Below are 14,204 nucleotides of genomic sequence, written 5' to 3'. Positions count from 1 at the left end.
GGCGGTGGTAGTATCATAGTTTGGGCAAGAACCGCTCAGCATCATTGACAGAACAGTGAATTTTGAACTCTGCCAGCAAACTTTGAAGGAAAATGTCAGAACATCTGTCTGTGAACTGAGTCTCCAGAGAAAGTGGGTCATGTAGCAAGACCCTGAGCACACAAGGCTTTCTATAGAATAACGATTAAAGAAGGAGAAAGTTAATGTTTTGGAAAGACCAACTGTTGGAAACTTTTTGACCTTAATCCAACAAAAATGCTGTGGTCGGTCCTGAAGCAAACAGTTCATGTGACGAAACCCACAACATCCTAGAGATGAAGCTGTTTTTTTATTTTTATTTTCTTATTTTTTTTATACCTCATTGATCCTGTGAGGGTAAAAGTGGACTAAAAGTCGATGTGCAGGACTGACTTATTATAGTAGTTGTTGCTGCACTCTGGGGGTCACACCAGACACTGGAAGCAAAGGTTCACATACTTTTTTTTGTCATTTTTGCTTTGAGTTGTCTACAAATTGGGTTGAATTGACTCTCTTTCTACGTTTAGGACTTGATAGTAAATGTGATGATGTTTAAGGTCGTGTCTGTGCAGCAATATTCTAAAGGCTTTGTTCACTATCAAATAATGCAAACACATTACAGCCCAAATCTATGCAACAAATACCGTAGGTCAGAGGCTTTTATTTTCCTCGTCATTCATGTATTATGCACGTTTTGACAATGCGCTAAGCTCCAGCCTTCTTTCTACATGTTCAACACAACAAATGTCTTGTTCAGTGCACCAAACACATTTCCCGAGCTGAAAAGTGAACATAATTGTTGATAAAGTGACTACGAATTTCAAATATTCATTCGAAAAACTGCAGCAGACTGATGCCAAGGAGCAAGAGAGAAAAGCCTTATTCTGCAACACAAATAACTGCATTTATAAACAACCACTTGAGTCTTGATGGCAGCAGAGTTATTACGCAGAGTTGTAGAAGCGACACATAATACGGCTCAGATTCTCCTCATTTTTCCAGCAGTCGGGCGACTAAACACTCAACCCTCTGTACAAAGGGTGAGACTGAGGCACTTCAGACAGAGGAGCAGTGACACAGAAAAACTCTCTTCATAGCCTCATAGTCATTCACTGATATTATTAATGCAGATATTAACATGAAACTGCAAGAGTGTTTGTTTTTTTTTTGCTTGTTTTTAAACCTTATCTAGAATATTACATTGAAAAAACAAACAAAGCTGTCAGGGTGCCATGTGTTAAAGACATTGGAATACTGCAGCATTCAAACACTCTAAAACTGTCAAAGCAAAATAATGATATTTTTTAATAGATTTAAATTCAGTAAAACAGTGTAATGTTTAATGGTCACGCAGTATAAAAAACCAAATGACTAATAGTAATAATATGGACTTTCCAGCTAGACATTATTGACAGTTGCGCCCATTTTCTTGTTTCTTTTACAGTTAAAATGTAAATTAATAATTTTCTGTGGTTTTACTTGTTATTTTATGTAATTTAACAAATCAGGGAAAATCTGTAAAATATTAGTTAAAAAAATATTTATAATTTTTTCAATCCTTAATACATATAATATAGATTTTTTTAATGTATTTGCAATTTAATGACATGTTTACTCATATAAATACAGCGCAGTGTGATTAATACAGCATAGTTTTATGAGTTTCTGTCTGCAATTTAATAAAACTGAGAAAATCAGTAAAATAAAAGCTAAAACAATTCAGTATTTTTCAAACCTTAATATACATAATATGTCTTTTAAATAATAGCAATTATTAAACTAATTATACTTTTTGTTAAATTAAAGAAACAAATTGCTGTAAAACCTTGTAATTTATAAAAGAAATTAGAATTATGACTGATATTTGACATTGTTTACTGTTTTGGCCTCTTTGTTTTGTGCAATAACATGTAAATTAGTACTTTTCCTCAGATTCTATTTGGTATCATCTGTATTTTCGTTTTTTTAAAGCATCAGGGGAAATCTTTTTATAGAAAGAAGTGAATTCATTTCTGACGGCGTATGTTTCTTCCGTCTTTACACATTTTTCTCTATTGTTTACGTTGTGAATGAAAACAGAGCTGCGGCTATTTAAAGCCCACAACAATGTGCTGTTGATGTTACATCCGCTCAAACCACATACTGTGCATCTAAGGTTAAATAGTGTTTATTGAATGCTCACTGCGTCTGCCTTTACATTCTGTTTGTTTATTAAGACGCAGCGATAATAAATATCCCTGAGAAAATATGATAATTCTCCATCATCATGTGAAAGGAAGCTGGGAGCGATATTTGTGGAAGCAAATCCAGTTTCTTTCTGCTGAGTTTGACCATCCCGGTTGGTACATGTGTGTAAATCATTCCGCTGTGAACACACAAGAGCAGCAGAACACAAAAACACGAAGCTCTTGTGAAGCCGACGACTTCGAGACCTCGTCGGCGATGAGACAATGGAGCAACTGGTGGCTGAGGAAAGATGATGACATTACTTATTGTTTGGACACGGCTAAGAGGCTGTTTCCCTTGAAGCTCCGCAAGATTGTTTTCACCAAACCGAATTGTTTGGGGCCTTAAAGTTCAAAGCTGCAGCATAAAGAACTCAAAAAAAGAACCACGAGAGGATGTGGGGAATAATGGCTGCTTCCTCCATGTATTATTGTCTGCTAAGTCGGTTAGTCCGTGTCCTATTCTGTCAGTGAATTCCCTTTCCTGATATTCTGTCCTCTGATGGTAGCTGCAGTCAACATGAACTTAGTTTGGAAAACCTTCACTTATGTGCTAATCAATAACAGACAAGGAGTCAGTTTGCTTAACCCCAAACTAGTGGCGAGTAATAACATCAGCTGTGGAAGGCAAGAGAGTCCTGCTTGGAAAAAGAAAATAGATGACAAAAGATGAACGCATTCATTGTGTTATCTGACACACAAGAAGATGGAAAAACTGAAATGTGTCATCCAGAACATGTAGGAAGATGTTCAAACTCTGCCTTCAAAACATCTGCAAGAGTTCTTGTTTTTTGTTAGAAACAGTTTGAACATATCAAACTATTTTGCCATATTATTTTTAGCTGTGTAGCTGACAATTATAGAACGCAATTTTTACGGCTTGCTTTAAAGAAAAACGGCAGTGTGTAAGCAATTTCATACACATGACAAAGTAATCTCAGCTCATACATTCATTTGTTCATGTTTCTGCCCAAATGATTTGAAAAAATGAGCATCATTGGGTAATCTACCAAACAATTCAACACGTCACACATGCAGATATGTGAATATGCTTAGCTCAGCTTTAGCATACAGGCTAAAAACATCCAGCACAAATCTGTCCACAGCTGACACAATCTACCTACCAGCACCTATAAAACTCACTAATTAACACATGTACACATGTATTATTCTGCGTTTGTATCATCTCAGGTCCCTGGAAGCCTCACTGAGATGACAGGGCCTCAAGAAGCCACTGCTCCCAACCAAGAAATAGTTCCACAGCATGTAAACCATAACTTTTGTGTATGGAATAAACACAATTCCTATGTTTTAGAGGTGTTTGTGGGAATATTTTTGGACTCAGTTACCAGGCTGCTGGTTTAAAATTCTGTTTTAGTCGAATCAATCATGAAGAAGCACATTTTTTTCAGCTTTTGCTTAACAGAATGCTATAATTTGTATGCATTGATGAATGCTTGAAGGCGATCAAGTGGGTTAAAATTGCTTATCAAAGACTACCTCAAACTGGATTTTTGATGTTGAGAGTTTTGTTGTTGTCAAAGCTGAAATGTCTGTTACAACTGTTACAGGTTCACACACTGGTTAAGCCTTTTATCACCTTTATCTTGCAGCAGTCTGGTTTCTGTGGCAACAACTCCACACCGGTAACAAAATATTTCACGCCAACCAGCAAAAGATTGATTTGCCAGAGAGAAATTGTGGAGCAACTGCAGCAACAGAGAGAGTAAACTGAAGCATTTAGGAGTGAAAAAACTAGGACGTGACCAAGAAAAGTTTCTGATGCTTTAAGATAAAAAAAGAAACTCGGCCTGCAGAGAAAAGATTACAGTCGAAAAAAGAAACCGATCAAACAGCAAAGCATCCGTCACAAGCATACGTCAACTGTGTTTGTGTAGTTACTCTCACTGCCAGAAGGGGGAGACAAAAGTTCTACACTCTGCAGGTTTACTGTTGGATACTTACAATGTTCATGACAGCCAGGACGTAGCTTTCCACAGCTTTGCTGCCGTGATAGTCGACCATTTTGGGGTCGGCCACCACCAGCGTTTCCACCCACTTCTCTTTGCTGACGGAGCGCTGACGAATCCTCCTCCTTTTTCTCTGCTGCCGGAGCTCCCATCGCTCCCGCTGCCGCTCGATGTCTTCTAAGCTTGGGTGGGAGTCTGGAGATGGTACGAGACAGACATTTAAAACTTTAAAGTCACTGAGGCACAGTTTGTGTCAGCAAAACAAGTACAAAAATAACTTGTTGCACACACTCTATCTAGAGCTGTTTCTCTTGGATCAATGAACCTGCTCGTGGCCAAGCTGCTATTCGAGGTGTTATTCAATTGCACAAATACATGTGGATCAGTTTGTTCGTACTTGTTTTTTTTAATAACACACTTTGTTTGTCATTGTTGCCAACAGCAATCTCTTGAAATAATCTGCGATGTTGTCTGAAAATCAAAGCACTCATACCTTTGTGTAGCTTCAAGGTAATTCTCAATAATCCTCCTACCTGCCTGTGAGTCCAGCCTGTACCTTTTCTAATGAGGATGGTTTCATTTTATTGTAACTGTGAATTGCTGTAAACGAACATGTGTGCACAAAGGGGGTTTTAGACCAGTTTGGGGGTTTTTATTGCAAAATACACTGGTCATTACTTGATTTCAGTGAGATATTTCTATCAAAGTGATGGATTTTCTTGATATATCAGGTGTATTAACAAAAAACAGACTTAAACTGATATTTCATTTTGTACAGAAAAACACATTTCGCACTCCTCTAAACAATTACCTTTAGAATGTCCCTTGTGAAAGCAGAAACAGACCTCTCTAAGTGGCAATAACAAGGTTCTGATTGTCAAACTGAGTGGAACAAGTCCAACGTTGATGTGATGGACTACACGTTACTCTGCTGGGGCCACCTGAGCGAACCGAAGGGAAACTGACTCACACATTCAATATACATTACCTCCAAAACGATCAGTTAAAAGCAAATGCAAAAACGTCAATGGAGAGCTCGGAGAACAGCTAAAGCGTAGTTTCTATTTTTCGACTCATCAAAAAAACGTAATCTTCCGTGTTCCACAGTTGGATAGATTGTCAAAAAAGTTCAACAGGCAGACCCGCTGAGACCGGCTGCAGATTGAACCACATAATTGTGAGGAAAATCATTAAAGCAGAGAAGCAGCAGCAAAGATCCCTTCAGAGATCAATGACAATTACCAGACACAGCTCGGTTCACAGACTGTTCCCAACAGCACAGACGAGCATTAATACAGAGGAGAGACAGGCAGCGATGAAAGCATTCAAGACACAAAGAATAAGACAAGGACATTTGCAAAAGAACATGCACAGAGAGAAAGCAGCTTTTGAAGGCGTGTGGTGTTTTTGGCAAAGTCCAAATGCAACCTATATGGATCTGATGATAGAAAGTCCACAAGCAGAACTCCAACAAGGCTACACTTAGAGTATAGTATGGATAGTCTGGGACTGTTTGTCCTGCAGTGGTGTAGTTGAAAATTGTATTTATATTGTAAATCCCTGAACTGTGCAGAGGAATGTCAGATGCATTAAAGACCAGCTTCATTGACATTAGTCTCACAAAGCCAGACTTATCTAAACAGCACTGTATCAGAGCTGAAGAATGGTCCGACTACACCCATTATCAGAAACACTATGGTTTGTTGGTATTTCTTTAACTCAATCATAATTATCTTGGACGATGCTTAGCCCAAGATGCAGCAATGGTGCCCCTGCAAAATACTGTTAGAGCAAACGTATTTTACAAATGACTTTACACTATGACTTTCCCACCACCTTGCTGTACTATAGAGCACGGTGGTGGGAAAGTCATAGTCTGGGACTGTTTTCCTTACAGTGGTGTAGGTGAAATCATGTTAGCTCATTTAATCATGAAGTGTACAGATGAATGCTGGATGCTCACTTAAAGAAATCCCCAGTTTTAGTAACATTAGCCTCACATAGTCAGACTTATCTCCACAGCACCACGCCAACGCTGGAGAATGGTCTGACAACACCCATTGACAAAAACACTCTGGTTTGTTAGCATTTCTTTAACCAAGCACAATTAAATTGGACGGTGTTTAGCCCGTGATGCAGCAACAGTGTCCCTGCAAAATATTGTCTGGGGCAAACTAGTTTTGTTGGAACACGCTTGGAAACTTTTTCCATAACTGGTGGGCAAACATCCAAGGACGTCTTCCTGTTCTGTCGCTGTTGTAAAACTCTACACAGAACATGTTCACTTCAGCATTTACTGTCTAAGCAAGTGGGAACTTTACAATCATTCAACGAAAGAACCAAGCAGACCTGCATACATCTATGATTCAAATATGAGTCAAAACTTTTTTTCAACACAGATTGCTGCTCAGAAGTCCTTGTTTCCTAAAGTCAAGGGGATTTTGAAAACAGTAACCTGGAGCCAGTGGAAAAGGAGGAAAATCCCACATTCAAGTCACAGCCAATGCCAGGCTTACACCCACAGTCTACATCCGGTGAGTCAGAATACAATTACATTAATCCAAAACATGAACACAATGTGTTTCCAGGCAAAATCTAAGTCTTAAACTTGCCCCCTTCAGAGCGCTGACCTACATTCCATACAGTTTGTATAGGATGCCACAGAGAAAGAAATGTTAACTCTGTTCACATGTGGATAAACTGAAAACTTGGACAACTTTCACCAGTTATTATGGAACACGGTCAACGGTTCAGACCTTGTCGAGCTGTTCTGCAAACAGAAGAAGAGCAAACTGATACTAAACGATGCAGCTGTGATCTTTAGTGAAGCCACTACTGGGTGTCTTTAGACTGTATACGTCTTGTTTTAGAATTCAAAACACAACCAAGACTTGTTTTGTGGAATATTTTTCCTTCTTCCTCATTCTTCATGTCACAAAATTCAAGGCTCAAGTGTAGCTTATCTGTCCAGGCAGCAAACAAAAAGTGATTGATCATATAAAAAGTGTTACTACTACCTCTTAGTCACACCCTAGTGTGACTGATGCCAGGAAAAGACAACAGGTCTGCTTTTGTTGTTGTTGTTTTCAAGCGACTCACAAAATAAAAGCCATGCGGTTTCCTCATAATGTATTTACAGACTCAGAGCACATCCTCTCGATCGCTCCAGAATGCTCAGTTTACTTTCAGGGTCACAAGTTAGAACCTTAAGCAGCTTATTCATGAGCTGCTACACTTCAGTGACTTCACTCCTCTGCAGACTACCGACTGGATGCAGACAACAAAGTTTAATAAGTCGTCACCTTCTTTCTTATCGTTCAGCGTGTTATGAGTCGGCATAACGCCAGCAGCTCATCTGACTCACTCTCACATGCGCTACCCGACTACACACAATTTCACAGAACAAACAAGAAAAGGGAAGCTTCCCAGAATTGCAAATGAAAATGTGTGATTTACTTTTGATTCCGCAGGTACCGTTGCGAGCTTGTTTCCCTGAGATGGGCAGTGCGACTGGAGTCCTGGAGGGAGGAGACGCGTGGCGTTTGTAGATGGCGTGAGCCTGCGGAGCCGAGGTGTCGTCGCTCTGCTTCTCCAGAGGCTGAATGAAGAACTCCTCATTTGACAGCTTGAACAGTCCCGTCTGAGGAAAACAAAAGGCTGCAGGTCAGTTTTCTCTTTCTCATCTCTTTAAACATCAAATTATCTTTTCAAATTAAGGAGAGCGACACAGAGTAGTTGCTGAAATATTGACATAATTACACAAATAATTGAATGTTCTGATGTTTTGAGTAAAGATGAAGCCACGCATCAGGATAAAGCAGCAACATGTAGTAAATAATACAATTTCTTATTAAAGGATGAATAATCTGGAACTATTTTGATCATCAGTTAATTTAATTATATATAAAGCAAAAATGTGGCTTCTTGAATGTGACAGTTTTCCTCGTCTTACATTGCAGATATTTAAAGATATCACCTTGTTCTCAAGTATATTGTGACTGAAACATCCATCCATTCATCATCTATACACTGCTTAATGCTCACTAGGGTCGTGGGGGGCTGGAGTCTATCCCAGCTGACTCAGGGTGAAGGCAGGGGACACCCTGGACAGGTCACCAGTCTATCACAGGGCTACACTTAGAGACAGACAACCAAGCACACTCACATTCACACCTACAGACAATTTAGAATCACCAATCATCACTGTGGGAGGAAGCCGGAGGACTCAGAGAGAACCCACACTGCACGGGGAGAACATGCAGACTCCACACATAAAGATCCCGGTGAACCACCAGGGCGTGAGCCGGCAACCTTCTTTCTGCGAGGCAACGGTGCTAACCACTGCACCACCTTGCAGCCCGTGATTGAAACATGAATTAAGTAAAAAGAAATAGTTGCAGACTTACATCATCGGCTGTATGTAAATAAAATATTTAAAGAACATTGACAGGACAGTATTATCATTTTTATCTAAGATTGAAACTATCATTAAAGACCCCGCAGTATTAGATTTCTCTGTATTAGTGAGAGTCACAACGTGCAATTAAATGTTTTGCAGACCAGTTTCACGTTTTAATCGAACTATACTGCTACACAATCTCACCACTTTATGCAGGTTAGGGCTGCAACTAATGATTATTTCTTATTGTCAATTAGTTATATATTTTCTCAATGAACCAATAAATTCTTCGGCCTGTACAATGTCAGAAAATGGTGCAAAATATTGATCGATGTTCCTAAAGACCAACATGGCAAATGTCTTGACTTTTTATTCTAAAAAAATCACTCAAATGGAGCAATAAATGATCAAAATAATGGGGATTAATTGAATAGTTGTCAGCTAATTAACTAATTGCTGCAGCTCTACAGCAGCTGCTGCAAAGTTGAAGCCTTTAAGTGGAAAAACTTGTTGCAGACGGTGTTGAGTCGTCTTTACTTGGCAAAGCTACACATTTGTTAGCATTATTGGTGAAAGTTTGCATTCGTTATTTTTTGTGTTTTTTAAGTAGATTGACACCAGGATAAACAGTGAGCTTTGTTGTCTGTGCACCAAATAAATGCTGAAAATCACACAAAAACCAAAATAAACTTTCAGTTTTTCATCAGACGTATGTTATTGTGTACAGTGCTGCCCACTTCATGTCAGACTGCTTTAAAGAATATCCTGTTTCTAATCATAAAATATCAAAGTCCTCAATCATTTCCTATATAGCCTGTAGTAAAATAGTTTATTGTCATAGAACAATGTCACGATCCCAGTTTTTGTCATAACAAAATTCCCCAAAATTGATTCCAGGAATAACTTGACTGTTTCAAGTCATGCTCGACGGATCGTTACGGCTCACAGGCCGAGCGTCGGTCATGCGTGGCAGATTATCACCTCAATCAGCCGCAGAAGGCAACGTGTTTGTTTGTTTGTCAGTTACCTGCTCACCTGAGATCTGCTTCATTATTCACACACTGTCTGACATGAATTAGGGCACATGAAGAAGAATCGCATCGTTGCAGAGCCTTGTAAACATGTTTATTGATCGTTGGTAGAAAGTAGGCAGTTTTAATGTTTGACCTTTTTTCATGTTCATACACGAGTTTAATATTTAATAAAAGTTTAAAACAAGTCTTGTTGTCTTTCCTTAAATACTTTATTTCCTAAATACGTCCGATATAGGCCATGTAGATCGTGCCAGTCCCGTCCATAGACTAGTTTAACTCGCTGCCATCTTGAAGCCCGCTTGTTGGAATATCCCGGATGTAGTCATAATTCCATCCTGGACCGCGGGTGTGTTAACAAATGGGCAGCACTGCATTTGGTTTAACAAAATAACAAACATAACACAGTGTATCTTCTGAATCAAAAATTTGGAGGCTCAAAACACAGACCTGCCATCAGCACACAAAAACCAAACCCAGTAAGCTCCCAGTGAAACAGCATAAACAGGCCAGTGTCTCAGGTTTAATGCAGCCGAGGGAAAGATCAAATGTCTGGTAAGTTACTGCACCCTAAATCATGCAGGCACGGGGCCAAAACCAGATTCCAGTAGCACCCCTCCTCCTCCTCCTCCTCCTTTTTCTGTTGACCATCCCTGCCTTATATTTAATTCTAGTCCACCTTCTGCTCCAGTTAACTTTCCTTCAGCTGTTGCAGAAACCCAGACAGGAGGCCTGGCTGCAGCACGTCAAGCCTGCATGCTGGAGAAAGTCAAGCAGAGCAAGGTTTACGCCTTACAGCCTGATGAGCAGATAGACCAGCTCCAGAGAGACGCTGTTGCGGCATCTGTCCTAACAAGATGCGTGTTTAAAGTTAAACAGACCTCTGCAGATGTTTGCAGCTGATAAATCTGTAGAAACAATACAGAAGCAGGACCTTTAGGTAGAGATGCTTTGTTTCTACATTGACCTGAATCTAACTTATCCAGGCTGACTAACCAAACTTGTCAGCTGGCTCCAACATCAGATGAACGCAAGCAAACCAAAGCTACATTTAGCCTCCAGCGGCGCGTGCAGGATCAGGAAACAGGGAAAGTATCCCATAAAGAACCTTAAAATGTAGATTATAAAACACAAGCTTAGCTGATGTTCAGAGTCATTTGTATTTGTTTTGTTTAAAATTATGTCTCTTGTCGTAGCAAATGAAACCACAGCTGAGTGAAAAACTGAATCAGCACTGACTGGATTACTGCAGTGAAGCACGAGTGAACTGAAATCAGCAGTATTTCTTTTTGTGTGTGTGTGTTGCACTGTTGTGTACCCAAGTGGCATTTCTGCACACTTTCACAATATCTGCAAAACTACATGCTTCAGCAGTCTAATCCAGGAGTTCCAGATGACTCGTGGTTGTCGCATGAATACACAGGAATAATAACGATAAAACACGATCGTCACATCCCACAGTTGCACGTGTATATTAGTGAGCGCTTCAGGCTGAAGCTTTGCTCTCCATTATGTGCCCCTCCGCTCTGTAAATAACATCGTCTTGTTTATGTGTGCTGTGAATCTTTGCAAATGTCACGTTGTCTCTGCGCCGCTAACGCCGACGGCAACATTAATTTTACCAGTGACTCTGCATTTAGCTCTGAGATCATCGTATTTTTAGTCTGACCCCACAGTTTGCATAAAGTCTGACAGAAACATACATTTGCAAGCACCAGTAAACACACCCCGGTTTATTTTTAAGGTTCACTTTCACTCAGCGGTTCAGGAATGTAAACAGCACAACAGAACCTTTACTCAAACTTATGATTGTGTGTTTATCTTTATTTTGGAGTGAACACTGTTCTGTACCTGCAGGACAAAAGCCTTTTCTAATCACACAGAAAGTTTAAATTAAGAAGAGATGTGTAAACTTTTGCAACTGGGATCTTGCTGTCAGCAGGTTTTAACCGGTGGATGCAAGAAAGAATAACACAACATTTGTTAAGCCTTTGCATCTCTGCAAGCAAACTGAGCCGCCGTGCTTCCCGGCAGCGTCTCGGACATTCGTTCTCCGGTGCATGAAAACAAATTTGTGCTGTTCTGAATCGCTGATGACGCTCAAAATGTATTGACAATAATTACAGGTTCTTGAACATCCCGTAATTTGTGCTCATGTAAAGCACGTTTTTGGTTACGTAATAGCGATATGCTGATTGGAGAAAAAGCACAATGATGCCAACGTACACTAATAAATTACTTAATGCTAATTTGGTCATCAGCGGTTTAGAATTTGCGCTGGTGGGCGGCTGATTATAAGGAATCTTTATGCTTAGACGGCGAAACTAATCAGTGTTTATTTATCGTCAGGTCCATGTTGTGAGGCCAGACAATGAGGCTGTGTGTCTGTAAAGCAAATCACACATCGTGGCTGACAAGGAGCCAAACACAAACAACAGATGGTTTGATAAACACTATGTTGATGCCATTTGCACAGAAGACACTGAACAACAACAACATCTGGACCCGCATGCATAAGTTAAGATTGTAAATCTGCACTATGAAGTAGGACTTGGGTTGTGTGAGATAACTTCTGGCTTAACTCTGGGTTCTTAGAGCCATGAAGGGGGTTCACTTCTTACTAAGGGTTGTACGACGAAGTCAGATTAGTGGGTTATCGAGGTATGTTAAGCCGAAAGTCCGAGTTTTCAGTGTCATGAAGGTGGCTCTCTTTTTACCTGCTGGATCTCCATGGTAACTGATGCTGTGGTGCTCACCTGGTCGGGATCAGGTTATGGTCAGAGTTTGGGATTTAAATTGGCTGGAAAGAGCGTCTCCCTCTAACCAGATCGTTTACTGACTATTATTTATGAGCGATACAGATTCTCAGCTGAGGGAATGAGTTTTATCTGCAAACATGCTGAGTTGTGCGTCACTAATATCACTGAATGAAGTCGTGTAGTTACAGAATTGCATATTGTATATACCGCGTTGCCATGGGAACCAGACGTGTATTTAGTTGTTGATGCAGAAATCACATAAATATGTTTTTATGTTTGGTTCTGATTTGCTGTCAGGTCGGTTTACTCTGTTGCTACTGCAGCTGATAAAACACAGATTAGATTATTCTACTGGTATTTATTACAGAGAATATTCAATCAATAACATTCATTTCGCTTTGATTTGGTCAAAAATTAAAGTGATTTCCTGCATTATGGGACAGTGTCAGACCTAAATGTACTTCAACACAAGATTAGGTTTAAATACATTAAGTTTAAAGTTTAACTTCAACGTGCAGATGTCAGTTGGAAATAAGCAGCTGCATCAGTAAAGTATTATATATGAACACGTTTAACTGTTTTCTACCAGCATTCATGTCTTGTACCATTTGCAGTAGCAGCGCTTTTTACCGTCATATTTTTTTATATTCCTTCATTGTTCTCCATTAAAACAACGTGTTGACTGAAGCAGCTGCACACGATCGTTTCATTTAGTGCAGAAGAAGAGTCACATGATGCATTAAACACCCCTGTTCACATGAACACGCTCAGACTCTGAAATAAAAAGCCTGAGTTGACAAAGAAAGTTGACAACCACCTTCGTGATGCACGTAATCTCTGGCTGGGGCTTTTGTCAAGTCAGCTTATACAAAGAAAGTCTGGCTATGTCAAACTTGCTTCATAGTTCAGCCCTCAGGTCAACTCCTACAAAAACAAAGACAACTGATGAATGAGTTCTCTTGGGAAATGGTGGCGCCCATTCCTAGAAGAACCCAAGGACTTCAGTGAGCAGAGGGTTTCTTGGTTTTACATTTTAGAGTCCTTCTAAAGCCTTTTCTCTTCCTGATGACCACCAATGTAGGAGCTAAACTTTAGTCTTTCCTGCTCCTTGCAAGAAATTTCACAGCAGTTCTATTGTTTTACAGGCAACACGATCCTAGAGCAGCCACTGATGAAGCACTAAAGCCGTCTTGACCTTGTTGACTTGCAACTAACCCCACTTACAAGTTTAAATGATGTTTTAACATTTGTTCTTTACTTGCTCCCTACATTGTTTCACACATTCAGGTTTGCAGCTGAAAACCTAAACTGTCCTACAGGCCACAAGAATAGACGACATCCAAGCAGCACACTTAATATGTTAAATAACAGTAATTATAGTCAAACCTCAGCTCCTCATGTCCTAATAATGGGGCAGTGATATTGATAAACCAATTAACTTCACATAGCCGGTAGTTATCTGCCAACTTTCCTTCCTGCCTCCAGCTGCAGCAGCTGTAATCAGTCCGGCTGACAGTTTGCTCTTCTTGGGAGAAATACGCAGCTCAGCTCATGTTTGGTCATCAGCTGCCTCTTTTATGTGAACGTGCTCAAAGCTGGATTTAGACGGCCTCGACTGACTAAATGAGTTGTTAAAAAGCTTCACGTGACTGCGGTTGTCAGGTTTAGTGAAGCCGGATGACAACAAAGATGTCCTGGGTGTGCTGGAGTTGCTCTGCAGTGCAGGCCTCAGGTCAGAGTTCAACTTGTTGTTTGTAAACGGCAGCAGCTGGATGTGCAGCAGCAGTCCTCCCACAGCACTC

At 40.1% G+C, this 14,204-nt stretch overlaps 1 protein-coding gene across 1 annotated transcript in view; it reads right to left on the bottom strand.

The window, feature by feature from the left end:
• Positions 1 to 14,204, bottom strand: part of adamts7 (a disintegrin-like and metallopeptidase (reprolysin type) with thrombospondin type 1 motif, 7) — a 115,009-nt gene that overhangs the window by 87,065 nt on the left and 13,740 nt on the right. The window contains exons 3-4 of the mRNA XM_008304630.1: positions 7,670 to 7,853; positions 4,209 to 4,408 (exon numbers count right to left, since the gene is read on the bottom strand). Coding sequence (XP_008302852.1) covers positions 4,209 to 4,408; positions 7,670 to 7,853 — 384 coding nt within the window. The remainder of the gene's footprint in view (positions 1 to 4,208; positions 4,409 to 7,669; positions 7,854 to 14,204) is intronic.

The sequence above is a fragment of the Stegastes partitus genome, unplaced genomic scaffold, assembly GCF_000690725.1.
Source record: "Stegastes partitus isolate 25-593 unplaced genomic scaffold, Stegastes_partitus-1.0.2 Scaffold41, whole genome shotgun sequence".
NCBI classification, from domain to species: Eukaryota; Metazoa; Chordata; class Actinopteri; family Pomacentridae; genus Stegastes; species Stegastes partitus.
The sequence above is the reverse complement of the archived record's forward strand: the minus strand, read 5'-3'. Positions and strand labels throughout refer to the sequence as shown.